Below are 21924 nucleotides of genomic sequence, written 5' to 3' on the forward strand. Positions count from 1 at the left end.
CATTTGTTTCTGTTTAAGGCGATTTTCACAAATGCGCTAAAATTTCTGAGTAGTCCTCTCTAGAGCGGTGCTGCATCTAACCGTGCCGGCTAGTAAGCCAGCCTCTGAGCGAGCATGCTTTCATATCTTTAAAAGCAATACTACTAAAACCCAAACACCAGTGTACATTGTACATCTATGTATTGCTGCAACAAACCTTCATGAAACACCGACAATTGAACCTGGACGCATGGCGGCCCCTCCAAGTCACCAAGCGCAGCACTTCTCGAAATAACAGCATGGTATGGCGTGTGTTCGAGGGGAGGGAACGTCGCATGTTCCACTCTATCAGTGTCTGTGGATCTAGCGAAGCCAAGGATGTCAGTTTAGTGCAAAGTTCTAAAGATGCCTAATGAATGTCCTAATTCTGGAAAATATATGCAATTTTTCGTTTTTCACGATGCGTTGAATGACATCCAGCTAAAGTATGGTTTGATTCTCAGCACGAAGATGTCTCGCTTATCTGACTGTAAATTGTAGCAATCACTGAATGCCCACATCTATCTATAAAATGCCACAACTTAATGTCTCGGTAACCCCCAGATGCCCTCAGAAATGCCCAATCGTGCGGTACGGCGTCTGGCGTGCGCTGTCGGCGCAGCGGCCGGCGGCGGTACCACTGTTTCTCAGACGATCCGCTAGGTGGCAGGCAGCAGTGGCTCCTGAATGAGTCGGCGAAAGTTAAGTCCGGACCGGCGGAATTTCACATACTGGCCGCCGTCCAGCAGGTCGATCACTGAAAACAGACACATGTAGGATATCTCACCAACAGCCGGCTAGGCGACCCCACCGAATGGCAGGAATGTCACGGGAACTAGACAAACACCGGAGATTAGCTCACAAACAAGAAAGAGAAAATTAAATAAAGAATTTGACAAATTCTCCCAACCTCAAAAAGCAGATCGAGTGTTGAAACAAAATGTAATAGGGTCGGCTGACAATGAGGCTACCCATCTGTTTCAGCCAATTCTAAGAGCTACGCAACTTTTATGCTACTTTTCAAGTGTCTCCGCTCGTAAAATAAAGCAAATACCTAATCTAAACACCATTGATGATACTCGTAATGAACTGAATAACCAGCCGGTTTGGGACGTACCCTCGACCTCTGCGTCGAATCCTGTCGGCAGTCCGGTCCCCCGGCTGTTGCTGTGGACGGCAATGCGAATCTCGCCGCGGGCGAACACCATGTGTGGTCGGGTGCCCTCCTGTGGACGGCAAGTGGAGGGTCAGAGGTCACCAGTGTTGGAATTCTCATTTTCAGTCCTGGTCCCGGAGAATAAAATCTGGCCGGAGAATAGCAGCCCCAAAATTGGATATGCGGCCGTTCTATAGCCTTGATGCGGCCGTGACACTGGCGGATTCGCGGAGGGGGGGGGGGATGTGCATTCGAACCATTTTCCCCTCCCGCAGTATCCGAAATTAACGAAATTTCCCTGTTTTCCTCTCAAGAAAAAATTCATGTGAAATTAGCCTAAAAATCCCGATACTGTAAGGTAAGGTAAGGTAAGGTAAGGTAAATTGTGAAAGCAAACGGCAGACCCCTCTTGGCACGAGCCGGCAGAGGTCACAAAAACTTGATAACCTACTGTCAGTATGACTTCGACAGGAAATGTGTTGTTTATAGAACACATCTTCCCTTGTTGAGCACTGAAGCTCGACGTTTCTTTAACTTTGAACTTGAGTTGCTTATTAACCAGCTGACTGGCCTTCCGACAGGGACCTACAAATGGGCGTCTCCTAGTCCTGCCTCGCCTGATCTTCCCGGCTGTTCCTGATCCACAGCCATCAAGGCTCACCCAGCTGACGTCGACCACCAGAAGACGCCTGTGATCCTGTTTGTGCATTCCCATGTCAATCCATATTTATTGGAACGCGTTAACCCTATTCCTGGCGGGGGGGGGGGCCTCAGGAGCCCCCCCCCCCGAGGTTTTTTGGTTATTTCTCCCAAACGCGTTGAGCTAGGAAGCTCAAATTTTCTGACTTTTCCTAAAAGGCTTCTACGCAACATGTCTGAAAATTTTGAGTTGATCTGACCTCAGGTCAGGTCACCAGAGGCGGTTTGGTGACCCTACCTCAGAAAAGTTTGCAATCACGCCAGAGCTAGAGTTTTTGACCGATCAATTTCTTCTCTTCAGGGTTTAGTTAGGGTACCAGTATGTGCAATTTGTATATCTCGGAATTTTGATATCGGTGACCTAAGGTCAGGTCAATTTCGCGACCACCCCATTATAAGTCAATGGGGGAAAAATCAACTCCCTGTTTTTACCACTAAAACGGGTCGGAATGGCCCCATATACCATACATGACTTCATATACGATCAACCTTCACTACCTTGAGGTCTGTTTTGCTGTTGGGCAGCTGTGAGGTCATGTGACGTCATCAAAGGTCACCAAAGGTTTTTGGCCAATAACTCCGTACAGGAACAAGATACAGACGCGTGCGTGGTCTCATTGTGTTCAGCTCGTCAAGACGCATCGAATGATATACATGATGACCTCGAGGTCACGTGACCTGAGGTCAACCTTTGACCTTGACCTTTCGAGGTCAAAATATATATCATTCGATGCGGATTGACGAGAGGATCACGATGATGCCCTTAGTTTGTTCCTATCTTGACTAATTCGAAAGTTATTCGAGAAAAACTCTCTCCATATCTAGCGCCGCCATTTTGACTTTTTCGACCCCTGTGACGTCATCTTTGACCTGACCTGAAAATGACCTTAGTAAAAATTGTAGATCTTGGCCGTGCGTATCCGATGCCGTTTACCGCTTGTCGCTATCTTGCTTCGTTCTCGAGATCTCAGGGGGGGGGCCGAATCGGCCCCCCCCGCCAGTTTCTTGTCCCGGCGGAGCCCGCCAGGAATAGGGTTAAAATGAAACATCTTTTTCTGACACATTGTGTGTAGAAGTTCGTTACAGCGCAGCGCAGCGAATGCAAATTAACTTAAATCGTTTTTGTTTTTATTGGAAGGACTGATGGCCATGCAAAGATAAGCGTTTTGATTTGTTAATGGCAATCTCTTTCGGCTTGAAAATGTCATTACGGAGCTGTGGGATGATGACATGATAGGGTGGAGCGGAGCCATTGGACCGTACGTACCATCGATGGTGCGCCACAGCGACAGAGACCGTCAAGAGGACGAAAGTGGCTACGGTGAGCCGTATCAGGAAAGGCCTTTCAGGTGGGACGGGAGTTCCCGTTTGGACAGCCCACTCTATCGCTCATATAGGGCCATCCCGAAGAGGATTTAGATCGGTCGAGATCTTGTCCTCGCCACCGCGACGGTTATCTGGTGAGGGTTGAGTACCAGCCCGGAATAGATTGTGAGCGAGGGTGCGAATGGGTTGGTCTGAGGATGGGAAGGATAATTTCAAAAATAATTTGAAGCTGTACTCATAAAAATGCGAGAACCTCACCGTTGCCAACGAGACTGTTCACTTACTAGCCCTAGCGAGTGAATATGCATGTACCTACCTACTTAGTATTTTATATCTAGGCATATTTAGGCGTGCACGGTGCAACACAGGCGATAGGTATGACGCCAATATATCATCTACTACGGGTGATGAATGATGATATATATGACCAATATATACGACTACTGTGGGTAACTATGCCTCTGACTGACAACAAGATAAGCGAAGAGTCGGGGAGAGACTGTGATCTGAGGAAAGAGAGGGTGACACGACGCTCTTATGACAAGAGAAGGGATTGAAAATTGTGCTGTGTGTTCGGTGCAGTCGAGGAGAGTCGGAAATAAGGGAAATGTACCACTTTTCTCAAATTAGTTGTTACTACAGTTTTGCGATTTTTAGGCTTATAGGTAATGATCAGAAAAGAAAATATTTCATATTTACAAAGTTTTTTTAAATATTTTCATATAGGAAGAACTATATTCCATCTTTGGTAGAGGCTATAAAATAGTGTTCCACGCGGAAGCTTAGGATTACGCGTTGACCAATCACATTGCGTAGTTTAAAACCAACTGCACGCTGATTGGCTGAGCTTGGCCTCTGCGACAGGTGGCTACAATTTCCGCATTCTTACGTAAGACACCACATTCCTGCGTAAGACACTAATTTCGGAACGATAAATGGAATATCTTTGTCTGGGTGATCGCTCGGCTGTAAAAGCTCCTGATTTGTGCTATTGTATTGTATTGTATTGTATTGTATTGTATTGACACCAAAAGCCTTCCACATATGGCGTGGCGATTACGGCTTAGGATTACGAGCTTAGGATTGCTAGTCTCAACTCAAGCTGCATAACTGCTATTCCAGTTCTAAAACCATGTTAAAAGTGGTACATTTCCTCCGGCGTTTCGTTGTGTCGATGGCTGATCCCAGTCAGCATTATTACCAAGGCCCCACATGGAGCCAAGGTGGGCCACTTGGTGGGGCCCACATTAATTTGTCCCTGGGCAAACGGTGGGGCCCACCAGGGCTGGCCCACATGGACTCAAGATGGGTACCATGTGCCATGTGGGGCACACGTGGGCCCCATATGGCTGCCCACATCCAGCCCACCTACACCCCATTACATGGGCTACCCAACCAGTGCCCATGTTTAGTCCACCATACGGGAACACCGCGTTAATGGCTGCAAAAATATATGCTCACCAAAATTCCTGGATATGCCCTCCTACATAGTGCAGACAATCCGGGTGAAATGTCATGGCGGCTCCCGCTCCGGCTCCGAGTAAAATGATCCGGCTCCGGCGGCTCCGGCTCCGGCTTCTACTCAGTACATCCCACTGAACATCCCCTATGCGATCAATTAAATACGGGTGGAAGAAAAAAGGCGATGGGATTGGTACACGTTGCTTCTGTATTTGTATAACAAGGCTATTTTGAATACCACATTGTTTTACGCCTTGTACTGTCAAACCGACCTCTGTAAATAATTGTTTCCTCTTAACCCGCGCCCTGCTGGGGGGGGGGGTGTTTGAACACCCCCCTTGTGGTTTTTCGCGAATATCTCAAAAACGGGCGGCGCGGAGCGCCGCCGTTTTTGTTACACCTTATCATACATCAATTCTACACATGTTGTGAAAATTTCAGACCAAGGTCATTCAAGGTCAGGTCACCAGGTCACTTGAAGTGACCTCACCTCATAAAAAGTTTCAATGTCTGTCATAGCTACACCGAGTGACCGATCGCTTTGAAACTTTCAGCGATTGCTAAGAGCAATAGCATGTACAAAATGTATATCTCAGAATTTTGATATCGATGACCTAAGGTCAGGTCAATTTTGCGACCTCCCCATTATAAGTCAAGGGGAGAAAATTGAAATGCGCCTCTTTTGGACGAAAGACATTATAAACACTCCCAAACACTGAATTATAAGTGGTTTAGACACACTGAACATGGAAATGGTGTCCGTGACTCCTGCTTATGCCCTGAGGTCATCTTAGGTCACGAATGGTATCTAACAGTTTTTCGCAAATAACTTTTGATAAAGGCATGCTAGAGCGATGAAAACGCCTTAGATGTGTTCAGCTCGACGATACGGATCGACTGATATGCAACATGACCCTTTCCGGTCAGGTCATGACCTTGACCTGAGATCAAATTTTCAAGTTGACCTTTCAAGGTCAAGTTATAGTTCATTCGATGCGTCTTGACGAGAGGAACACGATGCCGGTAAAAGTGAGCTCGTACAAGGCTTGGGTCAAAAGTTATTGCAGAAAAACTGTTTCCGAAAAAATCGGCTATTTTTGCAGTTTTTGCCCCCTGCAGGCGCTACCGTTGACGCTAGGTCAAATCTGAGATAATTATTCAGAAAGGGCGTTAATAGGGCTATCGAATGCGCTTTTCCGCGGCGCTGTAGCTCTATTGGTTCCCGAGTTATGCGTTGGCTTTTTGGAAATTGTCGACATTCGACCTGGAAATCGGCGAAATTTTGCCTTCAATGACCTCTGGTGACCTGATCTTTGACCTGACCAAAAATTTACCGAAGTGATTTCCTCATTATTTTTGACGCTCTTTTGAACGCCGCCTTCCGCGTATCGCTACGTGGCCCAGGAGCCGAGTTAGAAGGGGGGTGTTCAAACACCCCCCCCCCCCCAGCAGGGCGTGGAAATCCAGGACCCCCAGCCGGGCGCGGGTTAAGAAAAGGAGCCGGAGTCGCCCCCTTTTTTGACGGCTCCGGCTCCGGCTCCGGCTCCGGGCTACATTGTTTCACGGCTCCGGCTCCGGGCAAAATATGCCGGCTCCGGCTCCGGCTCCGCATCCCTGGTTTCGACCCCTCTCCTCTAGGATCTCGGAAATTCACCGGCTGATTTTCAAAATTCAAACGGCGTTGGATAGCCCCAACGGGGAACTACCTTGTGACCCAATTTCATTGACCTCGGTCCAACCGATTACGTCACAGTTCAGGTCAAAGGTCGCATTTTTACCGCTTACGGGCATTTCAAGAAACGTGTTGTGAAATCGAGTAAATTGGTATGTTATTGTAAATCATCGGTGGATAATTGTTCGTCAAACACATATTTTGCTATCTAAGGTCATTCGTCAATGACACCAGGTCAGGTCACAGAGGTCAGGTCACTGAGGGTCACAATATGAAAAATGAAAATGTCGTGTGATACTTGTTTTATGGTCCATTTTACATGACAAATGCGATTATGTGGGTAAGACAGCCTTTGGGGTCAGTTTAGGCTATGTTCTGGTGAAGGTCAGGTCAAGGTCAGGTCAAATAAGGTCAAGTTTCAAAGTTGATATTTTTGCATAAAATTGGTATCGATCCGAAGCAGCTCGTCACGGGGAGTCTACTGGTGGTCTTTGTTTTGCGCTACGTGGTCTAGAATTGCTAAAAATTGAGTTTGAAAATTTGACGTCATCATTTTTGAACAGTTTTCTCGATATAACCTGGCCACAAAGAGGCAACGATCTGAGATTTGGTATGTGGATAGAAGACTGCACGGTGACTATAAATACTGGAAGACTGTAGGTTCTATTATATATATTCAATTTTTCCAAATTTGAAAAGCTTTTGGGATTTTTTGGCTATTGTATCCAAAAGTTACTTTTTATTTTGGGTTAAAATTAAAAATTTCAAAAATCGGAGATAGCAGTTTTATAGCCCTGTTAATTCTTCACCTTTTATGTCATGAACATTTTTTATGAGTCTTGAAAGCTGTAGGCCTGACAGTTCTTCTCGCGAAACCTTTTTTGTGGAAAATGGCAGAACATGACGTCATTCTGACGCCATTTGTGGCCAACCCATCATAGCCTCTGGACGATTTTTTTATCACAATGTGTAAAATTGATGCCCGGAGGGGTCCTGAAAGTTTGGTGGCGATATCTGCAGCCGTTTAGGAGATATCTACGGAAAAAGACGGGGAGGGGGGCGTTTCGTTCCTCCCTACGGGACGCGGGTTAATCATCCAGCCCAGATCCGACACTGCATAGGTACCTACTCCGGATATAACTATTGTGCTTAACTTACCTTTCAATTTTGACGATCGCGCCGGTTCTCACCGAAACTATAACTCAAACTTCTGACAAGTTGGGCAGCTCACTCCAACCGCTTTCATCTTGTGCTTTGCTTAAATATTCAATTATTATGCAGTCATGTGCACTGATCAATGTTCTGTTTACCATGAGTCCGGGCAAAAAAAAGGGCAAACATGAATCAGATATTAACCACAATCCAACCAATTAATAGCAGACAACACCAATTGATGCACTGCCGCGACCACATGGCTCGATCCGGCTCAGTCTATGATTGATCAGCTGACGCCACAGCAGAAGAAACATGGCGATGTCAACTTCGATGGACGGACCAAATTATCATAAAATCTTATTTATATGCAACAACATAGCCTATAACTGATACACAAGGTAAATAAAGCAAATTTGTGGCAAAAACTAAGTTCTGGGGGTGCTAAGTGCAATAGTTTTAAGGAGAATATAAGAGAAGTGACCACGAAATAAACAGTTTTTATTCTCCGGTCGGAGAAACAGGAAATTCAATAATATTTTGAACCAAGCCATGAAAATTGCATTATTGAGCTATTAAAGTAAGCAGCATGAATCTATCTTCTTGTAGAATGCAAAAAAGTGGGAGAAAACCGTTTTGGTATCTGAAAATTTTCTGGTCCCTGAAGACCTATTTTGCGGAGAATCCTAATAATGGTGCAGCCGTGTTTGGAACAAGTTTGTGCGCTATCGGGATTATATCTTCTTGTGCTCTTTTGATAGAACTATGGAGGAGGTGCAAGGGAAGTTGTTGATGCCCTTTATATTTATTACTTTAATTTCTAAAGCCCTTTTCTAGACGCCTCCGGGGCAACGAACAACGGCAAAATTTAACGTTTTTGAAATAAACCGTACAGAAAAACCGAGGTTACAGAGTTCCCCATAGATGCCGTTACCGGTTTGATAGAATAGAAATAGAATCATAGGGTTAGAGCTGACAGTTTTACCGCTTTGTGATGCATGCACTTTGTGGGACCGTAATATTAGGCTTTATCGCAGCCTTATTTTGTCTTTTTTGTTGTTGCTGACAATGAAACAATTTATACTTACTTGTGACTTGTTGACTAGAAGTAGCTCATAATTCTGGAGAGAAAACCTGCAGAGTTTGCCTGGCAGCAGCCGCTGAATGGGGAGGAGGGGCCGGAACGGATTCCAGCCAAGCAGCACAGCTGCCCGTAGGTATGCGAGGACCGTGTGAGCCTGAGCCCAGAGCGGAGTTTCGGAGACTGACGGTATCGGTTACGGTTGGTGTGTGTGTTTGTGGGGGGGGGGGCAAATTCAGTCTCGACTCGTTCGTATAGCATACATTTCTGCTGCTTTTGAGAGCGTCTATCCGGCACTTGCAGGGGGCGGGGTCAAAATAGCCCCTCAGTTTTTCATTAATAACCATCGTGAGGGCGGCAGACCTCGCTGAAAATTGCCACACTATCGTATTGATCAATTGTACATGTTAACTTAAATTTTCATGACCCTGACCCAAATTGACCTTTGTCCTGTGGCCTATTCTTCTCGCCCTTCTCGCAAACATGTCGAGAAAGACGATTTAGCGAACATAAGCGCATCTTGCATTTCGTTTCCGGACTTGTTTGTGATAAGAAACGTGCCAACGTGTGAAATGCTGCCCGTTCCATGCATTATGGTGGGCATTACGGCCAGTAACCATGCTAGTAGGCGGACACCGATTCACAGCTATGCTCACACCCTGTTCACTTCATTTCGGTCTACTTCCTTCACTCTTACAGAAAATAACAGAGACCAAAATATGTCACTGCTGGTGATAAGCGATAGCATAAAAAGTGCACATTTATTAGGCACGAAGAGCATACACAACACAATATGAAGCATTGATGATGCATTCACGTCACAATTCGTGTGATGCATGGCATGTGTAAAAAAAAAAATATGCTGGTTTTGACATTTACAATCATAGTTTGCTCGATTTTAGGTACGTATCATAAGAATTTTAGGCGAGGCACCCACGAGGCACGCAAGTTGGATGTGCGGTGAATTACTTATTCAATGTAACGAATGTCTTAGTTCTGTGCACGATTTGACCAGCTAGAACACAAATTGTACATTTGAATGTGCTACAATGGATAATATGGATTGACATGAGGAGATTCACGAACAGGATCAAAGCGTCTTCGAATAGTCCACAAAGTCCGTTGGGCGCAGTGCGTAGACCGTTAAGGAGCAGGAACAGCCGGGAAGAGCAGGCCAGGGACCGGTTCCACGTAGGACTGGTCTGGGAGACTTCATTTATGGAGGATCCTGTGGGAAGACCAGTCAGTTGGTTACCATGCAGCACAACAAAGGATAACTTTTAGGGATCCACCTTATCCCAAATTTGCGGATTGTGCATGAATCTCGCGGGCCCAATGACTTGATAAATCAGAACAAAGCATAAAAACTCCAGAATCGGTTAACGTTCCGTAATTTGCTAGTTTGTTGATGTCTGGACGACTTTGCGCCAGTCGCTGTTCTTTTGCTAGTCACATTTTGACACAGAGGTGCCGGAGTATAAAATTGGTAAGGAGAATAAAATCTTTTGGACCCGCCCGGGACCAGAAAAGGGCCTCATTTCCAACACTGGAGGTCACAGTGGGTCGTTGTGGTCAGGGTGGGGCTTTGGGGTCACGATACATTCTGAGGTCATGGTCTGTCAGTGAGGTCACGACAGGCTACTGAGGTCGCGGCAGGATGCTGAGGCTACATCAGGTCAGTGAGGTCACGGCAGGACACTGAGGTCGTGGCAGGTCACAGGTCACGACAAAGACAGACCACCACAGGTTACTGAGGTAACAGGCTATAGGGGTTCGGGTAACGAAACACATTGGAGCCGGCTGCAGAGGTGAAGGTAGGTCGTAGCTGTCCTGACATGTCACAAAGCTATGACATGTTTCATGGTGCATGATATATCACGGGGACTACTGCAGCCCACAGGGATGACAAAACCTATCTGACCTGTTTGTCACGGCTGGTCAGTGGGACGTATGTACAGGGTGACACAAAAAAAGCGGTCATCACCAAAATTCGAATAACTTCGGAAGTTTTATTCAGATCATCACCAAACTTCGGCAACTTAAGGTCACACCTATGTAGCACACATCCACCAAGTTTCAAGTCTTCTCTACGAATACTTTTAGTACAGTGTGTGTTTTACGGACGCTCCACAATGTGCTCCAGGTGAGCGCCCCGGCGCTGCAGGGCGTAGGCACACCTGCATCCGGCAGGCAAAGTTGCCGATAACCCGATAAGAATAACGTTTCAGGGGTAGCACACCCCCTGAGCACTGTCTCCAGAGGCCATTGCACTCTGTAAAGTGCACAGCCATCGGGTTATCGACAACTTTGCCCGCCGGATGCAAGTGTGCCTACGCCCTGCAGCGCCGTGGCGCTCACCTGGAGCACATTGTGGAGCGTCAGTAAAACACTCACTGTACTAAAAGTATTCGTAGTGAAGACTTGAAACTTGGTGGATGTATGCTACATAGGTGTGACCTTAAGTGGCCGAAGTTTGGCGATAATCTGAATAAAACTTCCGAAGTTATTCGAAATTTGGTGATGACCGTTTTTTTGTGTCACCCTGTATGTACCTGTCTGACGCGGTCGGTCAGTGCTACATACCTGTCTGACGCCGTCGGCTGGTGTTACCTACCTGTCTGACCCGGTCGGTAGGTCAGTGGGATCTACCTGTCTGACTCGGTCAGCTGGTGTTACATACCTGTCTGACGCGGTCGGTCAGTGTTACGTACCTGTCGGACGCGGTCGCCGCACCAACGCGCCTCGAAGCCGTCGTTCTCTCGCTCGACCTCGATGTAGGCTCCGCTGCAGTCGACGGTGAGCGGTGCGCTCAGGTTGTGTAGCGTCAGCAGCAGGTACAGGTGGGGCTCCGTCTGATACACACACACACAAACACACATATCACACAGGTCAACTTAGCAGATACAGGTGGGGCTCCGTCTGTTACAGACACAGGTCAGCAGGTACAGGTGTGGCTCCGTCTATTACATACACATTACACATTCAACAGGTACAGGTGTGGCTCCGTCTGTTACAGACACAGGTCAACAGGTACAGGTGTGGCTCCGTCTGTTACAGACACAGGTCAGCAGGTACAGGTGTGGCTCCGTCTGCTCAGCAAACGGAGCACACGCTAGAATGAATAGAATTGCCGACGAGGTGGAAGTGGAGTTTTCACAGAATTTGACATAGCCTGGGGATCCTCGAGCCCGGCTTCCACGTTCTCCACCTTTCGGGTTGCTGGGTTGCATGACAAAGGTTCGTTGTGTTGCTTATTCTCCTCCCTCTTCCCTACACACACTTTGGTACGGTATGATTCGAGGGGTCGTGTCGGACGTTCTCCTTACCTCGATCTGCCACTCGCAGTCTAGCGGTGCCGCCCGCGGCTGCCGGGCCCCGCGCGGCTCCGGGCCGCTCCCCGTCAGAGAGGAGACAAACGGGTAGGGCTGCGAGCGCAGAAACCTGAAACACGCCGGCAGGGTATCGCTCAGACTTGTGTGGCGAGGCTGCCGCTTTCGAGTTACAAAGCAGAATAATACGTGCGGCTTCGTCTAGGTCATGACGGTCAACGTCTTTCTCTTAGCTGTTATTCCTCTTGAATATGTTCTGAATTTTCCAGTACCAGCGCTAAAAGTTTATTCATCAGACCTGGGTGGGCGACGCTTTATTAAAAGGAGCGTCGGTACACCGTAACCTTACGCACGGGAGTATGCGCGCCATTGAGGGCACCACCACCCCAGTAGCCCCTAGCAGCTTACCTGAACAGGTGATCGTCCTTCCGTCGGAGGCTCTCCCCTACGTCGAATTTGAACGGCTGTCCGTAGCCGGAGGGGCTGGGACCGCGTCGGACGTACCCGGGCAGCGGTCGGGCCGGGGCGCCGACCCGCGGCGCGAACCTGCCGCCACCTGGCGGCCGGTAGGTGGCGCGCCGCTCGTCAGGCCGGTAGGTGGGGAGTCTGCCGTCGTGTGGTCCGCCCCTGCGGAACTGGCCAGGGAAGTAGACGTGGCCCGGGCCGGGCCGGTGCTGGGGGTGTTTCCAGACAGGGTCTGGCCGCGGGAGGGGGCGCGGCGGCGGAGGGAGCCTCGGAGGAGCTCCGGGACGATGGTAACCGCTCCACAGAGGCCGTGCTGGTACGGGAGCAGCCGCCTGGTTGGGCTTAGCGTAACTGTCCACGAAGCGGTAGGCGCTCGGCCGGAAGGCGGCAATCCTTTCAACAGGGTCCGCAGCCTGCTTCTCATCTTCATCTTTACCAACAAGACCATGGATGTCTGTCATGATGTTCATAACATCCACGACGGCCTTTATGATCTCCGACTCGACATCCTTTCTGTCCTCGGGAGCCCCCTCTTCCTCAGACATACCGGAGCCGTCGGCGGCCGGGTCGTCATCGCCGACCGCCAGACCGTCCCCGCTGCCCTCCTCGGCGTCCGGCACGTGTTCCAGCACAACCCGGTCGTCTTGGAGCTCCTTTACCACCAGAAGACGCTCGCGCTCCTCCTCTGAGAGGCCGGTCGGCGCCGGCGCCACCACAGCCACAGGCTCGCTGGCACTGACGGCCAGGTCACCGCCGATCTCCGTCAGAGGCAGCAGCTCATCGGGCTCCAGGCCGTCCCACTCGGCGGTACTGTCGGCCGCGGGGGAGGGTAGCTCTGGCGCCGGCACGGTCTCCTCACTGGGCGAGGGCTGAGCGGCGGCTGCCGGCGGCGACTCTGGTATACTAACGGTGACAAGCTCTTCTCCTACCGAGAGGTTCTCAGAGGTGGCCTCTGGTGCCGCTCCGCTTCCTTCGACGGCATCGGCTGCCGGCAGCGGCGCCGAGGCACCGCCTGACCCTTCGCTGCTGACAGCGTCTGACCCGCCCGACGGTAGGGTCACTATATCGTCAGCGTCGAGCAAAATCGTGTTGTCGTCCTCGTCCGCAGCGGCGATCTCCGCCTGGTCTCCGGAGCCCTGGAAGGCGTAGCTGAAACTCTCGAATATCTGGTCAAGCGAGTCGGGGTCGTTGGACGGCTCTGCGAGCTCGCCGTCGTGGACGGCAGAGCCGGAGCCGTCCTGGGCTCCTGCCGTGCTGAGGTCACTGCCGTCGGCCGCGGCGCCCTGTTTGAGCAGCTCGGCGTCGGGCTCCCAGTCGGCGCTGAGGCCGCCGTCGACCGGCAGCGGCGGCGCCTCGGGCAGCACGATGTGCGGCGGCTGCACATACAGCGGCGTGTCGGAGTCGGAGTCCGGCGGGCCGGCGGTGACGATCACGGGCGCGGCCGGGTCGGCGGCAGCCGTCGGCGCCGGCAACTCGGCCGGCTCCGGCTCCGCGCCGCTCCCCTCCGGCTCCGGGTGGTGCCAGAAGCTCACCGTCCGCTTCTCACCCTTCTGAACGAACAGTGACGTCGGCTCGGGGCCGCATCGCGCCGCCTCCGCTCCTGAAATGATTGGAGCGGGCGTTACAAACGTGCGGTGTCTGAGGAACGCAGAAAGGCTAGAGCAATAGTTCCGCGTTCGGGGTAAGAATTCATGAAGTTTTAATAAAACGGCAAGAATTAATAGTGTAACCCAGAGGGAATGATGGGATAGTGGTGTCTACCTTTTTGCCATTAAAAGGCATTTGTGGGAGTTGTCCAACTGTCAATGAATGTTTAACTCACACTAAGATGATGTCCTTTTTGTCTAAATATTTGTTTTTTCCTATCCTACCTTCTGCGTCATTAATTATGCTCCTCCCGTTCATTGACATATTTTATTGGGGTCATGTGTGAAGATAACATGTCCTAGCGGTCTCGGTTCCCCAAACCCGTTCTGATCGATCAGCTGGTTGGTTAGCGGTGAATCAGGTCCTGACTCGCGGTGTTCCGTTAGATTAGCGGCACCGCCCTGGTCCTGACCCGGTCTCCGTCTGACGGCGCCGGTGACTGACACGGCGGTGCCGCGCAGCGCCGTCCATTTCAATGAGCTGGGTCTGCCGCCGGGCACGCACCGATTCATCCCGACTGGGCTGGAGCTGGGGCTGACACGGGGACTGACGCCGACTCTGACACTGACTGGCATTGGCCTTGACACTGAATGACACCTGCTACCGGCTGACACTAGCCGACACCGGCTCTGACACCGGTTCTTATTCCGATTCTGACACCAGCCGACATTGACTCTGACTTCTCCCGTCACGCTGCTATAGGTATATTACCGGCCATGCTCACCCAAGCACAAAGCTGGCGACTGGCGTCCGATCCGGTTTAGCAGTCTCTCCGCCGAGCTCCTTTTGTTCGCTCGCCGCCTCTCCCGTCCCTGACCACCCTCTCAGACCCTCCCAGGTCCCAGGAGCGCCCCTTCAGTCAGGCATTCTCGGCACCTCTCTGTCCGTTCTAGTTCATTCCGCTCCTGAGTCCTGCCCACACCTGTCCCTCTCCAGCCCGGGGCGGCGGCGTTCACCGAACGGACCACTGCTCTCCGAAGGACGCTCCCCCGACAGAGCCGAGAGCTGAGACGGGGCCGGGCAGGGTGTGGGAGATAGAGGAGGGTGGTGTGGCACAACCTTGAACCACGCCGGACTGCTGATCCGACGCGCCGGCCGGCCGCCGGTCACCGCGCCGTCTCGGCGACTGAGAGGTGGTCGGTGTTTGACCTGTGCTCCCTCCTCCTCGAGTACAGTCACTGTGCACACACCGTGCCGTAACCGTCACTCTCCGCACCTGGCCCGACCTCCACCAGACGCCGGAAACAGCCGCTGCGGTCACTGACCTCTGACCCGCGACACAGGGTCACGGGGACCGCCGCACCTCGTCTGGGCACCAGTGTGAGGCCTCGCTAAGTATGCAAACGGATGCAGAGAACGCATATTTATCAGGGCTCGATCCGCGAATCAATTACATTCACCTATGGGCTGAAATGCTTGCAAAGCCGACACTATTATTTTGCTGTCTGACGCCGTTCGGTCATCGGTGGGCTACTCGGTTCTCTTCCGCAATGGATTCTCCCGTAGCAGATATCCATGATGCAGGCGGGGCCGGCGGGTTGACCATGGTCCTGGGCCCCGGCTCAGCCAAATGCTGAAGTTCATCCATCGGGAGAAGCGCGGCCACCGCTCCATCTTCTCCCGGTCCGCTGATTTTCTCGTCACTCCATTACGGCGATTCTTAGCGCCCACATTTCCATTCGCCTATCCAGACGTACTTACATACAAACTGACTCCAGGCCGTGAGGCCGACTGTGTTAGTCATAAATGACCTATAAAGGTACGGACATAAGTCTCCAATAACTAACCATGCTTGTTGATATCAGCGACGCGCAACGAGCAGCTGTTAGTACGATGACCCAGATGTTAGTTGAATGGATAGCAAAGATATCATCTCAGATCTGTCGTTAGATGCGATTGGCCCTCGCTTTTTTCAGTGGTCAGCAGTGGAGTGGTACTCGGTCCTCGCCAGTGGTCAATGGCCATTGGTCACTGGTCATTGGTCAGCTGGTCGGTCCTCGGCCCGGCCCGTCGGCGCCACATTCCACCGAGTGCAGCGCACGGCGCTCTATGATACCGTTGACCCTGGCCAGGGAGGTAATTTACGAGACGAGCCGCGGCCAGGAACGCACGCACAAAAACGGCCGACCGCCGCCCGCCCGGCCGGCCGCAGCAGTCGCGCCCATACACCGGGGAGAGCGAGAGAGGCTCGGACCGACAGACCATGGGCGTGGGTACTGGACGGTGTACAGGGTGTAACGAAATTATCCGGACATCTTTCTTCGCGCTGTAATTAAGAAGCAAGACAATCTGATATTTTCTCTTTTGAATTATAATATAGCCACCTTTCATAAGAGCGCAGGTACAAATTTCTGGAGCATTCCAGCCACTGGGTTTTCCAGCACAGTGGGTTTCATGTAGAGCAGCGCCTTGCTAGCCTGTGCCCACAGTTGGGCGGCGCTGGTGGCGGGTGTCCCTTCATTCATCTCCTGCTGGACAATAGTCCATAAGATATCGATGGAATTGGGATGGGAACTATTTCCAAGCCATAGCCCGTTAGCCCAGAAGAAAAATAGGTCCTCTCGGCATTGCTTCTCATTCTGCTAGGGGACTTGAAGGTGGTGCGCCGCCCCGCATGAAGACTGCGCGGCTTGAATCAGGCATCAGTACGCGTTCAGAAACAGAGCCCTCCTGCGCCGTCTGGTTGAGTGGCTCCAACCAATCGCTAGCCAGGATGTTGCGCCGGTAATACTCGTCACTGATGTGGTTTTCTGTGGCGTCATGAACAGCTTGAATATTGCACAGCAGCTGAACATGCTCCAGGTCTGGATTTTGACCGGATGCTTGACGCCGGCGACGGCCGGCATGTTCGAGCTGCTGGCAGCCCACACATGGCCGATTTGACGGTTCAACGGACATCGCAGCTCGAACAGCTTCCCATCCGACCAGGCCATCTCATTCATGTCTTCCTTCGACCAGTGGTCACGCCCTGGCCTGAGGCCAAAGGTGGTGGACTGGTTGTTTTCCCGTCAATTTCATTGTCTTTTTCAGTTTGAAGGGCAGTAAAACCAAGCTAAAAAGTAGGTAACGGTGAATTATGATGTGGGACCTCTTATTATCTGCCTTGGTAAGAATTCGAGTCAGTTTGCAGATTAATTGGTGCCGTTTCCTTGTCGCTATCTTGACAACTCTCCTCACCACTTGGCAAAGGGCGCCTTCTGCGATCGAGGCCGGGCTGAGTCTGCCACCAAGTCCCAGCTTATTACGCCTGAGGCAGATGTGCTACTGGCTGCTGCTGATGTCCAGCTGCTGACAGACCAGCTTCTGGCTCATGCCACCATGTCACCAACACGTAGCCTTACTACGAAACGAGAGACTGTACTCCCTTCTCTCCACTGCCTTAAACGAAAACTATCAAATGAACCCGTCGGCGACTCGACTTTTACTCAGAACAAGAGTCATTTCGCAAGGTCAGGTCACTGCTGAGTTGAGAGCAGATACCAGAGGTATGCATTCATCCAATTTTCCAGCTCCTAACATTAAAAAAGAAACTTTGCGAGCAGATATGGCGAAAAAATAGATGTCCGGATAATTTCGTTACACCCTGTATGTAGATCTAGACTAAGAGTAAGGACACTGGGTAGTGACTAGTGGGTACAGGGCACCGGAGACGGAGACCCAGACCATGGGTGGTGTAATTGGTACACAGCGGCAGCACGTTATACACCATCCCGTATTCAAGTCACGCTACTCCGACACATTCTTGCCCCTACGGTAACGGACGTGCTGCAGCGTCCGGACTGTGTTTACTTTATCCATTTGCCCACTGCACAGGTGACAAGCGCTTGACAGAACAGCTCAACCACAGGCTGGCATTCGCTCACGGCGTAGACATAAGTCCAGATGGCCGCGGTGAAGATCAGTGACACCACCGCTCCGCCGCTGCCGCAGCCACAGCCCGCTCCTCCCGTTCCATTTCTGATGCCGCCGGCGCCGCTTATAAACAATTACGAATGCCTTCCTGACTAGGTGTCATGGCCTTGGCGGCGGTGCGGTTTACGAGCGGCCAGGTAATTGTCCGGTCAGGAATGGTATACCAGGGGAGCCGACCGGCTCCGGAGAGCCGACCGACGGACCGCGGACGGCGCTGGGGTCTGCTGGTTCACCGGGACTGCTGGTCGAAGCTGATGGCTGCTGGTGCAGTTCTGAGTGACTGCTGGCTCAGCGGGTCTGCTGGCTCAGAGCTGATGACTGCTGGTTCAGCGGGACTGCTGGTCGAAGCTGATGACTGCTGGTTCAGTTCTGAGTAACTGCTGGTTTAATTCTGAGTGACTGCAGCGCACCTTCAGCGGGTCTGTCGGCTTGGCGCTGATGACTGTTAGCTCAGCGCTGATGACTGCTGGCTCAGTGCTGATGACTTCTGGCTCGGTGTGAATGGGATATGGTTCAGAACTGATGACGGCTATTAGAGTTGATTCCACAGATCCCGAGCCGATGACTGCTGGTTTGTCGCTGAACCAAATAAAGTGGGGGATTTTGAGTCGTTCTTTATCTAAACTCAGTTCTTCCGAACTGAGATCTGGATTATAGGGTCGGGTCACGCGCCAACGGTTTTCTCCAGTTCGTCGGAGCGCGGTCGCGATCTCGACGGTCGTTTCTGAGCTGGATCGTCACGGGTCGTCGAGCCAGCGGCGTTCGGCCGGGCTCGAGGCGACTCCACGGCGTCCTTGGCAAGGTCCCGGCGCGGTCTCCGACTCCTGAGTTCCGAGTCGGAGAGGTGGTCGGCGTGGCCCCGGCGGTCAACGGACGGGGCCGGGCACCGACCGGCGCGGCGCGCCGGCCGCCGGGGTCACTCAGCCGGCCCGCCCGCCGAGACCGGCGCCCGGTGGGACCTCGGCGAGGACCGGTGACACCTCACAGAGGACTAGTAACGTCTAGGGTACGATGGAGTTCTCAGAGGTACAGAGGTATAGTCGACTACAGAATGATGTTCCACTCCTCAGAAGCTATCAGTTGACCGGAGCGCTAAGTTTTGCCGTTTATCACGCAATTAAGCGTGTCGATTGTGATCATTGGGACAAAGCTATAAATTGTGAACTCAGCCCGTGTGATGCGGCACAGCCTACCACTCCAGGCAAATAATTGCCTGTGAAAATTGGAACATCATTCTGTAGTCGACTATACATACCGGGAACCGTAAGGGGTCACAATGGGGCCCTTCAGGGGTTCCCCAGTGGCCAGTACTGTCTATGAGTGTCTAATGTCATACGGAGCCCTACAGGGTGTAACGAAATTATCCGGACATCTTTCTTCGCGCTGTAATTAAGAAGCAAGACATTCTGATATTTTCCCTTTTGAATTATTATATAGCCACCTTTCATAAGAGCGCAGGTACACATTTTTGGAGCATTCCAGCCACTGGATTTTCCAGCACAGTGGGTTTCATATAGAGTAGCGCCTTACTAACCTGTGCCCGCAGTTGGGCGGCGCTGGTGGCGGGTGTCCCCTCATTCATCTCCTGATGGACAATAGTCCATAATATATCGACGGAATTGCATGGGAACTATTTCCAAGCCATAGCCCTTTAGCCCAGAAGAACAAAAAGGTCCTCGCGGCATCACTTCTCATTCTGCTAGGGACTTGAAGGTGGTGCGCCGCCCCGTATGAAGACTGCGCGGCGGCTTGAATCAGGTATCGGTACACGTTCAGAAACCGAGCCATCCTGTGCCGTCTGGTTGAGTGGCTCCAACCAATCGCTAGCCAGGATGTTGCGCCGGTAATACTCGTCACTGATAGTGGTTTTCTGTGTCGTCATGAACAGCTTGAATATTACACAGCAGCTGAACATGCTCCAGGTCTGGATTTTGGCCGGATGTTTGACGCCGGCGACGGCCGGCATATTCGAGTTGCTGGCAGCCCACACATGGCCGATTTGACGGTTCAACGGGTATCGCAGCTCGCAGCTTCCCATCCGACCAGGTCACCTCATTCGTGTCTTCCTTCGACCAGTGGACACGCCCTGGCCTGAAGCCAAAGGTGGTGGACTGGTTGTTTTCCCGTCAATTTCATTGTCTTTTCCAGTTTGAAGGGCAGTAAAACCAAGCTAAAGGACGGGTAACGGTGAATCATGATGTGGGACCTCTTATTATCTACCTTGGTAAGAATTCGAGTCAGTATGCGGATTAATTGGTGCCGTTTCCTTGTCGCTATCTTGACAACTCTCCTCACCACTTGGCAAAGGGCGCCTTTTGCGATCGAGGCCGGGCTGAGTCTACCACCAAGTCCCAGCTTATTACGCCTCAGGCAGATGTGCTACTGGCTGCTGCTGATGTCCAGCTGCTGACAGACCAGCTTCTGGCTCATGCCACCATGCCACCAACACGTAGCCTTACTACGAAACGAGAGACTGTACTCCTTTCTCTCCACTGCCTTAAACGAAAACTATCAAATGAACCCGTCGGCGACTCGACTCTTACTCAGAGCAAGAGTCATTTCGCAAGGTCAGGTCACTGCTGAGTTGAGAGCAGATACCAGAGGTATGCATTCATCCAATTTTCCAGCTTCTGACATTAAAAGAGAAACTGTGCGAGCAGATATGGCGAAAAAATAGATGTCCGGATAATTTCGTTACACCCTGTACAGAGATTTCCAGTACCGACTACGTCACAGAAATATCCAGTATCGTCTGGAATCCGATGGAACCCTACACAGTACGAGGATCTCAGTACCTTCAGAGGATTATCACGTTAGGACGAGGACAGACGATAAATGTAGTTTTTAGCGTGTCGAATTTGTTATCTACGGAGTCAAGTTAGTTTCATTGATCTCATTTTACCTATTCTGTGCTGCAGCCTGCACGTCGAAAGGCAGAGGCTGAGCAAAAGTCACGAAAAAATGAATGTGCATATGTACCCATTTGCTATTATCCATCTAATGACTGCTTCATATGTAATTGCTCTGCATGGTCATGGATGTGATATTAATTTATTTTTCCTATTGATAATCTTTTTAGGAATCATCTGACCGGCGTGGGACTCGTATGTCAAGCTCATTGTCGAGCATAAGAAAATCCAGCTTTCAGAGTAAAACTATGTAGTCTGAATTAGACGAGGCACTAAGAACGTATGATGTAGGTACAACTTTTTCACATAAGTTGAAGTTAAACTTTTTATATAAGGTGAATGAACGCTTACATTGCGTTCTTTCAGAGGTGTTTAAGCCCACGGGAGACTGGTGTGCTTTAACTGCCAGTCGGTACCGCCGAAAGAACTTTGAAACTTGAAAGTTCCTCCGGCTGTCTCTTCGAGCCATTTACCAAACCCCCATGGGACAGTGACCCCTCCCCCACAGCTGCTATGGCGCAGATCGTAAATGGGCACCCCATTAAAACAGTCGCCGTCTGCACCGCTCAACAACCTTTCAACCAAGGCCCTAAATACACTTTCAACATTCCAAAAGTTGTAAGCTGATGTGCCCAGTTCGTAAGTCCACTTTTGGGTATACCTAAACGTAATAGCAACGGTAGCGGCGGCTCTGCTGTAAGGACTGACCTGTTCCTGGTGAGCCGGCGATGGCCAGCAGAAGCACCACCACCAGCAGCAGCGGTGCGACCGCTCCCCGGCCGGCTGGAGATCCCATGTCCTGCTCCCGGCGGCTGCACGCCAGCACTGGCCACCTCGCGCCGCCGCCGCCGCCGCCGCCGCCGCCGCCGCCGCCGCCTTCTCCGTCCCCCTGAGGGCTCCGCCGCGGCAGCCGCATGGTACGCCAGCAGCCTCGGTCACGTGACCACTGTTGGTCGACACCGAATGGCCAACACCGGTGGTCACGTCTTTTCTCTGTGTATGTTACGCGCAAGTTTATAAGCATCGCATTTAGCTGAAAATGAAATTGACCCTCGCCGGTGGATGGGAAATGCTCTCGCGCCCCCTCCCGACGGCTT

The 21924-nt window shown here is 51.3% G+C and overlaps 1 protein-coding gene across 1 annotated transcript; it reads right to left on the reverse strand.

Annotated features, from left to right (window-relative positions):
* Positions 1 to 163: 163 nt before the first annotated feature.
* Positions 164 to 21654, reverse strand: LOC122384659. The gene is made up of 6 exons (XM_043372269.1): positions 21536 to 21654; positions 12303 to 13959; positions 11892 to 12006; positions 11277 to 11417; positions 1136 to 1244; positions 164 to 775 (listed from the first exon to the last, which is right to left on the reverse strand). The coding sequence occupies exons 1-6, from the start codon at positions 21621 to 21623 to the stop codon at positions 678 to 680; spliced, it is 2208 nt and encodes a 735-aa protein (XP_043228204.1). The 5' UTR covers positions 21624 to 21654; the 3' UTR covers positions 164 to 677.
* Between the last annotated feature and the right edge of the window lie 270 nt (positions 21655 to 21924).

Source organism: Amphibalanus amphitrite, unplaced genomic scaffold, assembly GCF_019059575.1.
Source record: "Amphibalanus amphitrite isolate SeventyFive unplaced genomic scaffold, NRLGWU_Aamphi_draft 000195F_arrow, whole genome shotgun sequence".
Taxonomy (NCBI): Eukaryota; Metazoa; Arthropoda; class Thecostraca; order Balanomorpha; family Balanidae; genus Amphibalanus; species Amphibalanus amphitrite.